This window comes from Lagopus leucura, unplaced genomic scaffold (assembly GCF_019238085.1).
Source record: "Lagopus leucura isolate 7727_CA_CO unplaced genomic scaffold, USGS_WTPT01 Super-Scaffold_702, whole genome shotgun sequence".
Taxonomy (NCBI): Eukaryota; Metazoa; Chordata; class Aves; order Galliformes; family Phasianidae; genus Lagopus; species Lagopus leucura.
The window spans coordinates 6,477,440-6,494,491 of NW_024962254.1; the positions used below are offsets into that span (position 1 = coordinate 6,477,440).

At 41.3% G+C, this 17,052-nt stretch overlaps 1 protein-coding gene across 3 annotated transcripts in view; it reads left to right on the forward strand.

Moving 5' to 3' along the window:
* Positions 1–12,383, forward strand: part of LOC122175051 (N-acetylated-alpha-linked acidic dipeptidase 2-like) — a 30,886-nt gene extending 18,503 nt beyond the window's left edge. For 2 of the 3 annotated variants that reach the window (XM_042862435.1, XM_042862437.1), the window contains 6 exons: positions 1,774–1,865; positions 3,051–3,141; positions 3,789–4,053; positions 6,560–6,641; positions 7,688–7,780; positions 9,155–12,383. In XM_042862435.1, coding sequence (XP_042718369.1) covers positions 1,774–1,865; positions 3,051–3,141; positions 3,789–4,053; positions 6,560–6,641; positions 7,688–7,780; positions 9,155–9,344 — 813 coding nt within the window. In that variant the 3' untranslated portion in view covers positions 9,345–12,383. Of the gene's footprint in view, positions 1–1,773; positions 1,866–3,050; positions 3,142–3,788; positions 4,054–6,559; positions 6,681–7,687; positions 7,781–9,154 lie in introns of those variants that run through there. The other variant, XM_042862436.1, reaches the window with a different exon arrangement.
* Positions 12,384–17,052: the final 4,669 nt, after the last annotated feature.

Below are 17,052 nucleotides of genomic sequence, written 5' to 3' on the forward strand. Positions count from 1 at the left end.
TTTTCTTTTTCTTTTTCTTTTTCTTTTTCTTTTTCTTTTTCCTTTTCTTTTTCTTTTTCTTTTTCTTTTTTTTCAGTTTTGTGCCACAGTTTTCTAGAGCATAATTTCTGGCATCTTTTCTTACTTCTTGACTGGTGACTGCCTGCCATGGAAAATAAAATCATGGCTCAATTTTTACAGTGCTTCAATTTTGTAGTTTTCAATTCCAAACCACCTCAAATTTACCAATGTTGATGTGTCCCAAGTGGCCTCCTGTGACCACATATCTCTCATTCTGAAACCTTTCCTTCCTACTCCTTTGACCTTCCCTGTAAGGTCATTAATAGAAGTTTTTGGGATTTCCCCAAGGAAAATGATGTTTTTTGATGGACTGAAGAAGAGAAATCAGAGATACTGAGGGCAATGTGTTGAAAAATCGCTTCTACCTAGGCCACCATTTCTGGTAGCATAGAAACACATGTACAGGTGACTGATAAACATTGTAGAGCTGTGATATATCTTTTCCTTGCCTCACTGATTCTAGCATCACAGAATAAAATTTATGTAAGGATTTGAACATCTTTTTTCTCCTGGGATCTGATTCCAGACTTAAATCTAAGTTAGAATGGACAGTTCATTTTACAAGGTTCTTAGCATTGTATGAAAATGCTGGCCAATGGTTTTGATATGAGCAGAGCTGTTAGAATAACATCTCTGACAGAGCATGAAGCACTTTCACTTGCCTGTGTCAAGAGTTCAGCTTGCTCCTGTTATGCCATTTCCAATTTAGCCTTAAAACTTTACTGAAATGCCCTGAAAATGACAGCAGTCAAATGACTGCTTCACAGAGTTGTTATTTTTTCTGCTAACTGTTGCCATAATTTTAGAGGTCAGAGCTCCTAGGATTTTCAAGGATTTTTGGAGTCTGTGTGTTTTTCAATGCTGTATTAAGACTCAACAATATTATGCATTTACCCATGCACATTTATGCTTTGAATTAAAAAAAAAAAAAAGAGAGAGAAAGAAAAAGAGAGAGAAAAATCCCAATCTTGTGCAGATCATGGCCAATTTTACACTTGAAGGTCAATGGTAGCTTTAGCCATAGCTGTCACAGACAGGTAAGCATAGCTGGAGACCTGGACCAGGGTTTTGATTTATTTGAAACTCTGCCATAGTTCTTCTAGCAGCTTTGGACAACCAATTTCCTAGCTTCCTAATTTTCCATCATGGATACATAACTACCCTTTTTTTTTTTTTTTAAAGGAAAGTGTGTCTCGCACAACAGGGCTCCGATCTTGGCTGTGTTCCACTGACACTGCTTCAGACCACAATTCCTTTACAAGCTTCCTCTAAGAAATGCCCATTTCAGGCTCAGCCGGTTGAGGGAACGCCATTGTTTTGTGGTGCAAAGTTGTGGTGGCTTAGGGCTGTCTGTTCTTCTTGCCAGCTGAGAGGTGAACAGCTGGAGCAGCTCCTCAGTACTGTCCTGTGCACTTGTACGTGTGCATACACAGCGCTATAATAAGTTGGTAAAAAGTCCTGGAAACCCCAAGTACGCTTCTGCTTTCTTCCAAAACCAGATGGGTTTAATTTTGTGTCTTACAGCTTTTGTCTTGCTCTGCCCTCTGCCTGTGGTTGGTTCCAGGTGCCTGTGTGATGCTGTTTAGTTGCATATAGCAGTAAGCAGGGTAGGTGTGCCTCCTTGCATACGGCAGTGCTGTTGGTTAAGGTCTCTTTTGCTACCAGTTTGACTTTGAGGTACTTCCAATGAGATTATAATGTATTCCTCTCCAGATTTCAAGCCCTGATGAAGGCTATGAAAATAAATCTCTTTATGAGAGTTGGCTTGAGAAAGACCCTGCACCTGAAAATAACAGTTATCCCAGGTAAGTAATTTGTCTGTTTTCACTTTCCCAATGTTTTCATTGTATCACAGCACGGCTCTTCTCTGGAATTCTTCAGGATGTGCTGTTGTTGACAGTGCTGCAAAAATCTTTTAGTACTTGAAGTCTCTAACAATATCTAAAATGAAATAAAATGTCATGACCTTTTTTTGAATGATTGTGACATCTATGTCCACTACAAGAACAAAATCTCACACTCTTTGAAAGTCTGTTTTGAACAGAAAAACATTTTGGAAAACAAACACTGAAGTGCAGGGTGGGGAAAAAATCAAAGTATAGTTTAGTTACTCTTCTAAATAATATCAAGACTGTTATGCTAAGCAAGTACTTTGTTGAAAGAAACTGCCTCAGGCAGTAGTTAAAAGCTCTCATGATACTTATTCTTTGTTTGTACAATGGATGTAGATGTTATACGTTAAAAATCTGTATCTGAAGATATTAAAACCTCAGCACGTTGTTTAAGCCCATGACTGGTAAGGCTAAATCTTACATTCTCATAAGGCAAATAGAACTGCTCCCTGTATCATTTGACCCAAATATTCTGCATGGATGACCCTATCAACTTTTAAGCCTTGGTAACATGTTCTTCTAGACACATCAAACTCACTTAAGATTTCTTCCTTTTGAAAAACCTACTAGATCTAATCCGTCTTAGCTGATATTTTGCTTTTCCTTTGTCTTGCAACGCCTATCCAGCAGATGGCAATATTTACTTGTAAGAGACAAATGTTAATGTTTTCTGCTGTGGAAATTGTTTGCCAGGCTTTGTACTGTGGAGTACTCTAAGTATGTAAGCACATCTGTTTTTACATATATTGCCTCCCAATTCCTTTTAATTTGGGAATAAGTATTTAATATTTTAAGATTGCAGAGGCTTATCTGATGCAAATCACTTCTCGTGCACACCACATTCATTTTTTTCCTAATGTGGTCACAATCAGGGATGCTACCATTAAAAGATCCTTGTAGTAATACTGGATACTGGATGGAATAAAGTTAGGGTAATTAAGCTTGCTGCTCATCTACTCTCTAATCTGACTGGCGTCCCTGGTGTGCCCTTCAGAAGCCTTGACCTCCATTTCTGTGAAAATCTGCATTTTGCATACATTACCACCATTTTATAAAATGAGTACTGCCTCTCTGATGTGTTCTGTTTCCTACATGCAGAATAAACAAACTGGGATCAGGCAGTGATTTTGAAGCTTACTTCCAGCGACTGGGAATTGCATCTGGCAGAGTGCGCTACACCAAGAACAGGGTGAGCCAACAGATTGCTCTGAGGGGTTCAGTGGTGCTGAACATTCATCTTTTAAAAGCATTTATTCATAGTTAATAAAAAAAAGCTTCAGTGAATTTTTGGCTCGTTTTTGACTCATCAGTACCATTTTAGAATTTAACAAGAAACCTAATGGCGTGGAGAATAAAAACGTTACTGTAATGTGTACATTTTATGGGCTATCAAGTTCTCAGGAGTATATTTATAGTATCTGATCGGGAGGGTGGATTTCATTCCACTGTGCTATTAGCAGTCCCCTTAATATATACATCCCCCTGGAGTTTGTTCAGGAAACTGTGCATTATTCAGAGGGGCCACGGCTGAGGATTTCTGTGATCCCAAACTTCGGATTGATTTCCAAATCAGTGAAGGCCATGTCTGTACAAGGGAACTGAAGTCAGGTCTGCGTAGGTGGGAAGAAGGAAACCTGCTCCCTTATTCTTGTGTGACAGCCTGTGGATTTGGGTTGCTTTATTTTCTGAAGATGAACACACAAAAAGAAGGGAAGGAGAGCAAATTGTGTTTTCTAAGAAGTAGCTTTTTTCATTTGGAAGCTGTGCAGAACATCATGGCAGCAATACAACCTTCACTGTAGTCACTGACAAATTTACCTGCTCTTTTTTTTTCAGAAAACGGACAAATTCAGCAATTACCCTGTTTATCACACTGTGTACGAGACCTTTGAGTTAGTGGAAAAATTTTATGATCCCACCTTCACGAAACAGCTAGCAATTGCCAAGCTGCGAGGCAAACTGGTTTATGAACTTGCAGATTCCCAGGTCATTCCATTCGACTGTAGAGACTATGGAGAGGCCTTAAAAGGGTACAGCGACAGAATTTATGAATTGGCTAAGAAACATGAAAAACAGTTGGAAACATACGGAGTATCATTTGGTGAGTAACAGCCAAAGCAGAATTTGTTGAGTGGGTCAATTGGATTTATGCAGTGACATGATGTATCTGTTCTCTCTCTGAAACTGAATTCCTTTTCTGTTTCCAACCTGCTATCATATTAAGATCCACTAAAAAAAAGATCTTTCTGAACCTAACTGGAATGAATACGTTATTGTTTAGAGATGACTGAGTTACAATAATGTTCATTCATATCATTAGGTGTGTTATCACAGTACTGGTGAGCAGCCACAAACCAGAATCGAAAGCAGAACAAAGAGATAGTATCAATCTGGTTCTCACCCGTGACCAGATTATTTTCTCTTCGTTAAAAAAGAAGACAAATCGCCCCCCACTGTAAGGGCAGAGCCAGTCTGAGACTGCCTCATGAGAGTGAATGTGTACAAGTCTATGAGGCCGGTTTTCTGTAGTTATATTAGCAACTTCATTTCCAATTCAGAGCTTACAGCAGACAAAGTGGACCACTTGATGGATAAGAAACTGGTTGAAAGGCCGCAGGTGGTCATCAATGGCTCTGTGTCCAGGTGGAGGCCGGTAATGAGCAGCATCCCCCAGGGGTCTGTCTTGGGACCAGTGCTCTTCAACATCTTTATCAGTGACATCGATGACAGAGTGCACCCTCAGCAAGTTTGCTGAGGGATCACAGGTTAGAAGACATGTTAGCTTTAATATAGTCCTCTTTTGAGATGTCTGAAATGTGAAGAAATTCAAATCAAATCCCCACTCGGGGGAAACCTAAAAAAGACATTTTAAACTTCCTATAATGGCCTAGGTAGAAAACTCTTGACCATTTTGTAGTGATGTTGTTTTTTGCCATCAGACCACAACGGAAGCCCTTTGTGATGTTGATGGGTTGCCCCGACTGAGAGTTTACCTAACAGAAAGACTTAATTCATTGAGAACTGCAGTATATCGTATGAGGAAATATCAAGACTGGACTTTCTTTTTCCACTATTGGAATATCTCCCAACATTTCTATTAAATCTTTTATTTCCGTTGTTCGTATTTCTTTCCCATTTCACATTAGAACTTGACCAAATTAATTTCTAAATGATGCATACATATACTATACTGACATATACTATGTCAGGTAGGCTCTACAAGCAATTTTTGAGGCTTTTTTTCCCCATCACTGAAGTCCTTAAGAACTTCACAGGTGGGGCACTTTGACAAGGCACATTTTTTTAACCTTTTCGTTATTTTTCATTATTTTCATGTCTCTCCTCTGATGCCTGATCCGTTTTAAAACATTTCTCAGATAAAACTATGATTCTCATTTTATGTTTATTCAGTGGCACCAGAGTGCATTGCAATAACGATGTAGTTTTTTACATTACTGTGAAAATCGAAATTCATTTCACCCAACATTTCTATGGAGCTGCTTATTGACATCCCTGAATGTCAGAAAGCTGTTAATTAAAGCTGAATAAATCACATAATTGTCCTTCAAAACAGTTGATGAAGTTTTTAATTTGCCTTTGTGCTACCATTTCAGCTGTTCCTCTGCAACAATGAATGCTGGAAGCCTTTTCTTCATTAAATATTTACTTGTAATAATGAGCTATTTGGAAATAAGGCCTGCGGGGGAAAAAGAAAAAAAACAAAAAAAAACCAAGAAGTGATAATATTTCTCAAACAAAATTGGCATCATGGAGTAGCATTGTCATGAGCACAAATTCTCTTATATATTTTCAGATGACCTTTCCTTTTTCTCTTAAATCCCCTCCTACTGCTTCTGAAATACAATCTGCTGCCTCAATGCAGCCATGATGTCAGCGGGACATCTGTCCTCTGGCAAGGTGATAACTACTGCCCCAGGGAAGTGCAGTCGTGGACAAGTGCAAATCCTCCCCAGCAAGATGACTCCACACCACAGTCCATAAACAGGTTGCAGGGGCAAAATCTGTGCTTCTACTTATGTAGATTCTATGATATTCTGGATTATCTAAAGATTTCTGAAACTTGTAGGCAAAATATGCAGGTTGTGAAACTTCCTTCTGGGCAGTGAGTTTTGGTGAGGCCATTTCTGCTCACAGCACCCGCCTTGTTCTACAGAAATCAGCTGCAGAAATGGCTTCTTTTCCCCAGGTCTGTATCAAACAGCCCCTTCCACGGGGAAACCATTGCTGCTGATATTGTCATTAGCAGGAGGTCTGCTGCTTCTGCGGCTCAGCTATGGCACAGGGTTGGATGGGCTGCCAGGGGCAGAGCTGGAGAAAGCAACCAAATGTGTGGTCAGGTGTAGCAGGCAGAGTCTGGGGTAGCAATGATGTGGATGACACACGGGGCTGTGGCTGAGGTCTTTCTTCCTGCTGGTAGTGCAGCTCTTCCAAGCCTGCACTGGGGAAAGTAATACATTCTGTGAGAGATGGGAAAACTACTGCAAGCAGTGCAGCCAAACACGTGTAGTTGTGTTCCCCCTGGTTAAATGGAAGGTGTACTGGGCTCTGCAGATCGTCTGAAGTTGTTTAAATCCTTCCCATTCCAGATCCTCTTTTTTCTGCCGTGGGGAACTTCTCAGAGGCTGCTGCTGAATTTCACAGGAGGCTCGAGCAAGTGGACAGGAAGGAGTAAGTCTGAAAACATAAGGACGTGTGCATCTCATTTTGGTAAAAGCTCATCTCTTGGTATTTCCCTTCTTTGTCCCAGGGTACTCCTGAAAACCTCCATCAGACTTTGGTTGGTTGGAAAAAGTTACAAATGCAGACCAGCTGAACTTTCAGTCAGTTCTGGATTTGCTCCTAGTGCAGCCTGCATTTCTTTCTCTCCGTGGGGTGATATTTATCTTGCTTAGTTTTCAGCCACCTTAAAGATATAATTACTTGTCTCGAGTCCCTTTATATTTAATGGAGCAAAATTAGTATTTTGAAGGGGCAGTTAATCACATCTTCTTTGGGTAGCGAGGACACTGACTGCACAGGGAGCCTGTCTGATTAGTATAGAGCAGAGCCCTTGAACTCTGAGACAGGCAATATCTGCCAGGATTAATTCTGCTTTCAGTGATGAATAGTATCAGCTGTAGAGCTTATAAATATCAGTTTGTCATTACAATTATTGTAATAAATGGAAAAGCAGATAGCAGTGGAAGTTAAAGTTGGACTGAGCTCTGTATTTAGACACCTATGCTTGAATGCTGTAGGTGTCACAAATATTTATACTTTTAGCACACCTAAAGGAGATAGAGTGATGCTTGAGAGTATATAAAACATTCATGTGCTTGAATACCTAGGGGGCAGCCCAATGGCCTTAAGTTGCACCAGAGGAGGTTCAGGTTGGAGGTTGGGAAACACTTCACAGAAAGAGTGTTGAGGCACTGGCACAGGCTGCCCATGGGGGTGGTGGAATCACCATCCCTGGAAGTGTTCAAGAACTGTGGAAATGTGGCATTGAGGGATGGTTAGGAGGCATAGGGGGTGGGTTGATGTTTGGGTGTGATCTTAGAGGTCTTTTCCAATCTTAATGATTCTGTGGGACTCACATGCCCTATGGGCGCAGTGGCTGGAGGCCACTATTTGCAAAGCTTCACCTTCTGTCCAAAGAAGAGAAGTATTTGAATGAAAAGGATCAGTCACGCTTCCTCACTATGTGAAATGCATCTTGTTTCCATTTTCTGCAGCCCAGTTGCAGTGCGAATCATCAATGATCAGCTGATGTTTATAGAAAGAGCTTTCATTGATCCTCTTGGCTTACCAGGAAGGAAGTTTTACAGGTGAGATTATAGCTTTCTTAACTTGTCCAAGTTCCTTAACTGTCTAAGTTAAGTCCTCTAGCTCTTAAATTTCTTAGCTGTCCAAGGTGATTTTGGAGATGAATTCCACTCAAACAAGTCAGCCAGTTTAACTCCTATGTAGGCTGTAGGTAGGCATCATAGCTCAATGGATACTGTTTTAGGTATTATTGAGCAAGTAGGAGACTTTGTTGATAACTTGCAATCTGCACCACCCTCATCGGTCTTCCCAGTTCCAGCAGTCTATTAGCCAGGACACTCTGAAGTTTTTATACAGCCCATGAGCTGTTCTGTGGAGTCCTGTCTATCCCACCTTTAGTTGCTTGCTGTTGTCTTTAATCCTTAACTGGCTGTTATTGAAATTTTCTCTGTACAAGCCTGTGGGTCTGGAGGAAGGCAGTGCTCGATTCACCACCCTCTGTAGAAGTCCAATGAGTTTCTTAGTTCCACTTGCCAGAAGCTAGCTTCCAATGTCAGGTGTGCAACTGCCTCACTTTGCTCACAATATCCCCCTTTTTCCAATGGCTGAATACATCTGATGGCTGGATGCACCTGATTCACTGGCTGATGGCACTTGCACCAAGCTAGAAGTCCCTCAGGCAGAGGGACTTCCATCCTCAGCGAATAAAGTGTTCACACTTGTGTAACAGTGAAATGGTTGTTTTCTGCAGTTCTTCTTGTGAACATTGATTTATTGTTTATTTCTAGTTGGGGGGCATCTTTCACATACTACAAATGCACTTTTTTACCTTTTATGAACAAAATAAATTTAAAAGTAGGACTGCAATTATCCATTATAAAAAAAAAAAAAAAAAAAGCTATGATTTTGTCCACTCCTGATCCCATATAATTACTGTTCCTCTAAAGAATCCGTGCCTTTCTTACCTATTCTCCCATAATTTTCCACATTCCTTTCCCAGATCTCACAGTTACCACTCATTTGCTGCATTATTTTTTGGGACTCATGTACTCTTCTCCTCTGTTGTACACCCATTTGCTATTTTATCCCATGTTCTGTACTGTCACATTAGTTCAATATATCTGTTGAGCTCTCATTTACAAAAGTTCCTAACGTGGTTTCATTCCTAATTAGAGAAATGCACTGTGTTTTCCCAAGGAGAAGGTTCTCTGTGCTAAACCTGATCCCTTCCCTGTAGAGTTGGTCCTATGGGCTGGTCTGTTCTGTCTTTCTAAAGACAGTTCCAGCTAGACTACCTTTATATTTAGTGAATTCTAGTCTTCTTGCAATTCTTTATTCGTTTTGTAGCACACATTTTTACAGTTTCCCCCAATGAATGCACATAATACTCATGATTTTTTTTACTTAGTATACTTACACTTTTTTTTTCCCCACAGACATGTCATCTTCGCTCCAAGCAGCCACAACAAATACACTGGAGAGTCCTTCCCAGGTATCTATGATGCCATGTTTGATATTGAAACCAAAACCAATCATCAAGGAGCCTGGGAAGAAGTTAAGAGGCAGATTTCCATTGCAGCCTTCACTGTGCAGGCAGCTGCAGAGACACTGAAAGAAGTAGCATAGGATGATGGCCTGGGAAAATGCGCAGTAGGCAGACTACTGCAGTGACCCAGCCTCAGCTAACTGCTGCTGTGCCTGAGCTCCCAACCTTCAAAAGCGTTTTCTTGGAGTTTTACACAAAGACTCACAACAGTGAGGTTCCACCACTCGGGCAGTTACTGTGTACTTCCATCCTGTAGTTGCTTTTTGGAAAACAGATTATGGGATAACTTTGCTCCTGTTGATGCTCTCGCCAATCCCAAACCAGTGGCAGCTTTTGCCTTTTTTTTTTTTTTTCTCTCCTGGAAGAGCTCTTTCACACAGTGATGTCCCTTCCAGATGAAGGGGGTGGATGACAGCATTGCCACTATTGCTGTAGGGCTGGATGCATGGAGTAATTCTGTCTTCTGATAAGAGAGAGTTTCCCCTCAGGAGCTGCATGTAGAATCGTAGAATCCTTAGAGTTGGAAGGGATCTTTAATGGTCATCTAGTCCAACTCCCCTGCAATAAACAGGGTAATCTACAGCTAGATCAGGTGCTCAGGGCCTAGTCCAGCCTCACCTTGCAAGTCTCCATGGACAGGGCATCCACCACAACTCCAAGCAACCTGTTCCAGTGCTTCACCACCCTCACTGCAAAACACTTTTTCCTTATGTCCCACATAAATCTACCCTCTTTAAGCTAGAAGCTATTTCTCCTTGTTCTATCACTACAGTCCGTGCTAGAGCGTCTGTGCCCCTCCTTCATGTAGATCCCCTTTAGATATTGAAAGTCTAAACTGTACAAAAGTGTTACAGTAGTTCAATCCCTTGGGTGCTGGTTGCAGGGGAATGTGCTACCAAGAACAGTGACTCGTCCATAACCACTCTGGTGACTGTTCCCTTTTCTTGGGTAGCTCTTCCTCCCTCATAGATTTATGTTATGTTATCAGCAAGTAATTTATGCATCAACTAGTAACTGAGACTTCCCCAGGGAGAGGTTCCAATGCTCGGATGGTGGAAGAAAAGCCACTGGTGCCTCTTCCTCATGAACAGCTGTTGGTGGTCACTGCCTGGGGTCTATCAGAGCATGTGACAGAGAAAAAAGAAATATATGGAGTAGCATGATTTCTTCATAATTGGCAGGTATCTTCATAATAAAATAAGCCACCTTTCATTTAAGTGAACGAATGCTCCACCAATACACATATACTTTCAATGCAAGTTTGTGAAGCTCTGTGCCATTACCTCACCACTGCAAAATAACCTGTCATCTCCTGTGGTTTCCATGCACTATTCGAAGCAGTACAAAGAGTGCCTAGCTAAAATCTATTGTTTCCTTCCCCTTCTCAACTTCACTGATAATTACGTATGAATGAATGAGTCATTATGACCTGCTACATCCTGAAAACTCTGTGGAGCTTAGATCTCCTTCCCTTCCTCTGCTATGTTATAAAGGGATGGTGATACCCAAACACTTATAGATGGCTTATGCTCACAGACTCACAGGAATTTAAAATTGGCATTAATTTAAAATAATCTCCAAAAACACCTTGCAGATCTTAAGCTTAATGAAAACAGAAGCTGATGTGGTACCTTTGCAGATGAAGCATTTGGGGGTAAGTGAGACCAGTGCTTCTCTGAACACTTGTAATGCTTCGGTTTAACAACCCTTCCCAACACAGTCATTCATCAAGAGACTGTTTTTGTGGAGCAGTGAAACTGAGGTTTCCCTGTCCCACTATCCTGACCACTGAAGTACACCATCGATTTGTAACTTCTGGTTTTGTAAGTCTTCTCAGTGACAGTGTTGTTCATCTGTTAGAAAAAGCAACTGGAGAGCTGCCCTGAGCAGGGAAGAACAGGGTGTACTCACCATGACCTGTTAGTTTCCTCTCACTCTAAATTCCTGTTTTCAGCCATGAGATTTTAATGCCATACAGTTAAGTGTGCCATTACCAGACCTAGATGAAGGTGAACATCATGGACTACACTGTAGCACTGAATGCAAAAGTGAAGTACAGAAACCTTGTGTCTGCTGTGCTGCTCTGACCCAAACCAAAGCAACGTGCTCCTTGCTGAGAAACACATCACCATGCAGCAACTATCCCTAGAGAAACTACTAGGAGCTGGATTTAGCTGCAACGAGACCAGAGCATTGCCATTACATGCCTGAGACCTAAAGTAACACCAATAAAGTACACATGGTTCCTGTTTAACCCTGTAACTCAGCTGTAAGTATACAGCGTGCTAGACTTGCGGTTCAAGAGAAGCGCAGCAGGGACATCAGTTTCTGGTGGAAATCATTGGGAGAAACACAGAAAGGCTTAGGACCTTGCAATGGATTGTTTCTATACTTGCTTGTGCCAGATCCATCAAGCCAAGGCAGCTCATATCAGTATCAACTGGTTTTCCTGACGGATCCAATCTGGGGAGCTTCCCAAGTGTAGGAGAATTGGGTTCAAGGAACCTCCTGCAGAAGAGGCTGGACCTGGTTCAAGTAAGAATGCATTACAGCCTTCCATAAGGGGAAAGAACGGGAGAGGCGATAACGAGAAAAGCATTTCACAGGAGGGCAGCAGATAAGAATAGACTTGCTGTGTTTACATGGCAGCTTCCCCAGATGTGCTCTGCTAGGCTGCTCACTGACAGAAAGCTGCTGACGCACTGCTTACTCTGCCATCCCCATTACCTCCAAACTTGGCTGTCTTTTTAGGAGACGAGCCCCGGTTGCTGGACACAGCGACTGTTGTGGCAACACATCCTTAGGTAATCCACAAGCAGCAGGACGTCAGCCTGGAGAAACATGGTCAGCTGCAAACAGAGCACAGAAAGCTTTCGCTCCTCTGAGATCACTTTTCCCTCCTGATATTCCTGAAACCAGCATCTCCCTGCTGAACAAAGCAGCTGAGCTTCAGTCCTCCGGCACCTCCTACATGCCCTGAAATACTGACTGCAGCCCACAGCTCAGAGCTTTGCCACCCACTGTCACAGCTGTGGGATAAAGCTGAAACATCCTCCCACTCTTGTTATGTGCAGAAAGAAGCACACTTCACAATTAAAGCCAAGCTTACTGTTAGTACCATAGAATCCTAGAATGGCCTGGGTTGAAAAGGCCCACAATGATCATCCAGTTCCAACCCCCTGCTATGTGCAGGGTCGCCAACCACCAGACCAGGCTGCCCAGAGCCACATCCAGCCTGGCCTTGAATGCCTGCAGGCATGAGGCATCCACAGCCTCCTTGGGCAACCTGTTCCAGTGTGTCAGCACCCTCTGGGTGAAAAACTTCTTCCGAATATGTAACCTAAACCTCCCCGTCTCAGTTTAAAACCATTCCTCTTGTAAACCATTCCCCCACAAGCTGCCTGACATGGCCCTGGGCACCCTGCTCTGGGTGTCCCTGCAGGAGCAGGGGTGGGCCAGGTGAACCCAGAGATCCCATCTCCTCTTAACCAGTCTGTAATTCTCTGTGTGATTCTTTTTCCATCAGCCAAACAAGCTAAAACAACCCACCAGAAAGGTGGGGAGCACTCAAACCAAGCAGACTCAGCAAGTCCCAAGAGACTGCAAGGCCAGAACGAAGCCTTGCTGCTAGCCATGGCAATGCTGTGTTCATGTAGCTGTTCGCGTAGATCTGCAGAGGGAGTACATGGGGAGAGCCTGAAAGTTTCATAAACCATAAACAGGGACAGCTGTCTATACACTATCTAAAGACATACCCAGTTTTGGTAAACCTGAGAAACAGATGAAATAGACAGCTTTTCTCCTTTCACATAATTCTGCCTGAACATGCTTTAATTTTAGAAACATCTATCATTTCTAGCCACCTGCAGTCTGATAAATGATTTTTTGTTGGAGGGCTGTATGTTTATATGGGATTCAGGGTGTAACTGCAGAATCGAGCACTTGCTTCTTGGTCAGTACTGCACTCAGCCTTGTACCAAAGAGCAATTATCAGATGATGTATCATAGCTAGTGCTCATTCTATACACAACCACATTCAAAATTTCTCAAATGGCTAGAACGTATGGAGGCAAAATCAGAATTGTTTGAGTTGGATGGGACTCCTAATGGTCATTTAGTCCAACTCCCCTGCAATCAACAGGGACACCAACAGGCAGATCAGGTTCAAAGCCCTGCTCAACTTGACCTTGGATACCACCAGGGAGAGAGCACCCACAGCTCTCTGTGCAATCTGTACCAGTGCCCCACCGCCCTTACTGAAAAAAACTCACTCCTTACATACAGTCTAAATCTCCTCTCATAAAAATGAGGGTGCACAACACTGCCACAATTCAAACATGCATTTTAGTTAATAAGACAACTGTGAAGTGGAAAAACTCATGCAAATGGCACATTTTAGGTTTAGAACTATATATTCAATGTCTTGGTACTGCCACTCAGCAAAGTGTACGCCAGCTTTCATTGAGCAAACCCCAACCACACCTCAGTTTTCAGGCAGTGGATCAACATAATGGTGCAATGATTTTAACAGGGTGATTTAAGGAAAAAAAGCACTAGAGAGGAATAGAAGTAAAACACGTTCCACTTACTTTTTCCACCTTTATCTTCTTTCAGTTGTTAAACCATGGCTCTTGGCAAGCATAAGCATCCAAATTAATTTACAAATTCACCGAAGTAAAAATTCTGTCACAGAAGCGCTGACAGGCTTCTGATTTTCAGAGCTAGTATCAAAGAGTAATTCTGAACAGAACACCTCTGCTTAGGTTATATTCACGAGTACACAATCCAAATGTTAACAGCATCCACAAGTAAAAACAGAAGTTCTGAAGTTTGGGCTCATGTCTGTGCATACAGTACTACCTGATTACAAAAATTAAGAAGTCCCTCAGGGTCTGGAAGTGCAGAGTAGCAGGTGCCTCCAAAACACAGATCTCAGTTTCAATAAAGGAAGAACAAATGAGGGGAAGCATATTGACTTTGAAGCACAGTCAGTTTTACCTTAAGCAATGAATTCTGTTATAGTACTGCAGTATCAATATTTATGTCAAATTTAAAATAAACATTTCAGAGAACAAGGTTTTTGGATTACAAATATTTCGGATGGCTGAAGGTGCAGCTCTGCCTCCAGCTAACTTCCAATGATTTTTGGTTGCAACGCAGCTTTTATTAATATTTAACCAAGAGTGATTTTTTCAAATACTCTATGCAAGAGGATGCTTCCTCTCACACAGGAGCAACTAGATGAAAAACCAAAAAAAAAAACAAAAAAAAAAAACAACACAAAAAAACACATTCTGAACATCCAGAATTGGTTGTCATATAGTGGATGATATTAAACTCATCATTCAACCTCAAGGAGAGAAGGTTTAGATTGGATGTCAGGGGAAGTTCTTCACAGGGAGACTGTGAGGGGCTGGAACAGACTGCCCAGAGGGTGTGGATGCTCCATCTGCAGTGGTGCTCAAGACCAGGATGGATGGGGCCCTGGGCAACCTGGTCTAGTATTAAATATGGAGGGCGGTGGCCCTACCTGTGGAAGGGAGTTGGAACTCAATGATCCCTGCAGTCTCTTCCAACCCAAGCCATTCTGTGATTCTGTGACTGCTCAACTGCACGATGAGTTAAGCTGAATTAAAAACACATTCAAGCATTTCACATACCTCTACATAACAGAAGCTCTTTCTACAACCTTTTTCCTCTTGGGCTCAAAAGACTGACTACAAATGCACACTTGATGGCACTCATGGGCAGCAGTGTCTTCATTCCTGTTCATGCTACCAAGAAAATAAAAAGGTCAGCAGTTCAACTGCAAATGTTGATTTTACAAACGTCACTGTGTGACGTTGCTTGTGCCACTTGGCCACTGCACCCCTCACAGACAACAACCTGTGGATAATGCCCACAGCACGTTAATAACTGCATTACAAACCCAAAGAGAAGTTCTCTCCTACAACAAAGTAAGTCAAAAAATCCGATTTTAACCAGCATGTAATAAGAATTTTATTGAGAAAAAAAGAAAACGAAGACATGAGATTAATTTCTGCATGAGTTTTATGAATGTGCAGAATCAAATAACCATGCAAAAGGACGTTTTCCACCCTCCCCCAACCGTAATTCAAGACTCTTATTTATAATGACAAAATTATCATTTCAAACAGTGTTCCAGACACGTAACTCATTACTTTAAATATGATCTCTCTCTTTCCTGAACAGAGACAAAAACAAACAAAAAAAAACCAGAAGCAACTGGAGAACACCATTGATTAACGGGTAGAGTACTTAACCAATAATCATGCCAGTTTTAAAGAATGCAAGCAAAAAAATGCATTGTTACATAGAATAAGTAGCTGTTTCTTTTCAAGGCAAAATCCTATTCAAAATAGAACTAGTCCCTAAATTATTGAAATGGTGACTTGATAGTGCAAGTGCTCCAGAAGATCATCAGATGGAAGGATTTTTGTAAAGTTACATCAGTGCCATGTAAAATGTCAGAGCAGCTGAACAGCCCAGTGCTTAACAGTTCTAGCATTAAAACTAAACTACATCCAAGGAATGTTCTGTTCTAGATACACAGTGTAACAGTAAATAGGAAAATGGGCCTAAACATGAAGGAAAAGATTAGAATTTGTGACAAATTGGTACATACACATACTGCTTTTCTTATTAAAAACACATTATGAAGAAAAATGCTTGACATGCACCTGGACAGGTCTATCTGAGACATGTAACACTGAGTTACATAAGGTACACTGTGCTATGGTATGGGTTTGAAGTCTTACAAATTATAAAATTATAGCTAAACCATTAACCAACTTGTTAAATACAGCACAACGTCCAAGAACATGGAAAAGAGGGTAAATTAAACTGCAAATAACCCAGTATGTATTTGTTTGTACTACTGAATTTCACCATTATTAAACAAAAAATGCTTAGCTTTGAAATCTTGCTTTGGAGAGGTATTATGATTCGTTTGGTATACCACACTTTTTTTCCCCCCTCATTTACTAATAAAAGTCACAGTCAAACCCACATACCATTGAAGTGTCAGCTCTCAGTAGCCATGTAAAGATGTCAGACATCAGTGTGCTAAATACTGTGCTGTGTACCACTCAAAGCACTCAGATTCAGCAAATACATTCAGCAAGTTTTTGTATCTTGATGATGGTTAAATGAATTTAAAAAGCTGAAAAGAATGCAGTTAAACAAGAAACTTAGCACAGTCCATACTGTCCTTCCATTTTGAATGCCATCAGCCATGGAGGACTGGGCTGTTATTTGTAAAACCTAGACCTTCTCACCTCATCTTAAGCTGGGATTTTTTTGTTTGCTTGCTTTTTTAAACAGGTGCTATTTAAAAGCCTTTACATCATCACTGATGTGAAAAAAAATCATTATGCAACTCCTGAAGCATTTGCAGAGCTCCCTGATGAGTACGAACAACAGGGAAAGAGTGGAAGGAATCAGTGAAAATACTAAAGCACAACTGAAGACCATGTCTGTAGGCTGTAGAACCTTTCATCCCTTCACTACCAAGCTGATCCAGGTCCCAGCAGAATCTAGTTCTAAAGAGGCAAATAGTTACAGGGTCTCAAAGCTGCAGCATTAACAGCAGAAATTCCACTCACTCAGATTTTCATGAATTGAAGGTCAAATGCATTCAGGCCATTTATTAAGTTAATTGCTTAAAAAGATATTTTTTTCCTGATGAAATTCAGTTTCCCCTGTAGTGCTTTAAAAAGGATTCTTACAATGTAACTCACAGCATATGATGCTGCAATTATATTGAAA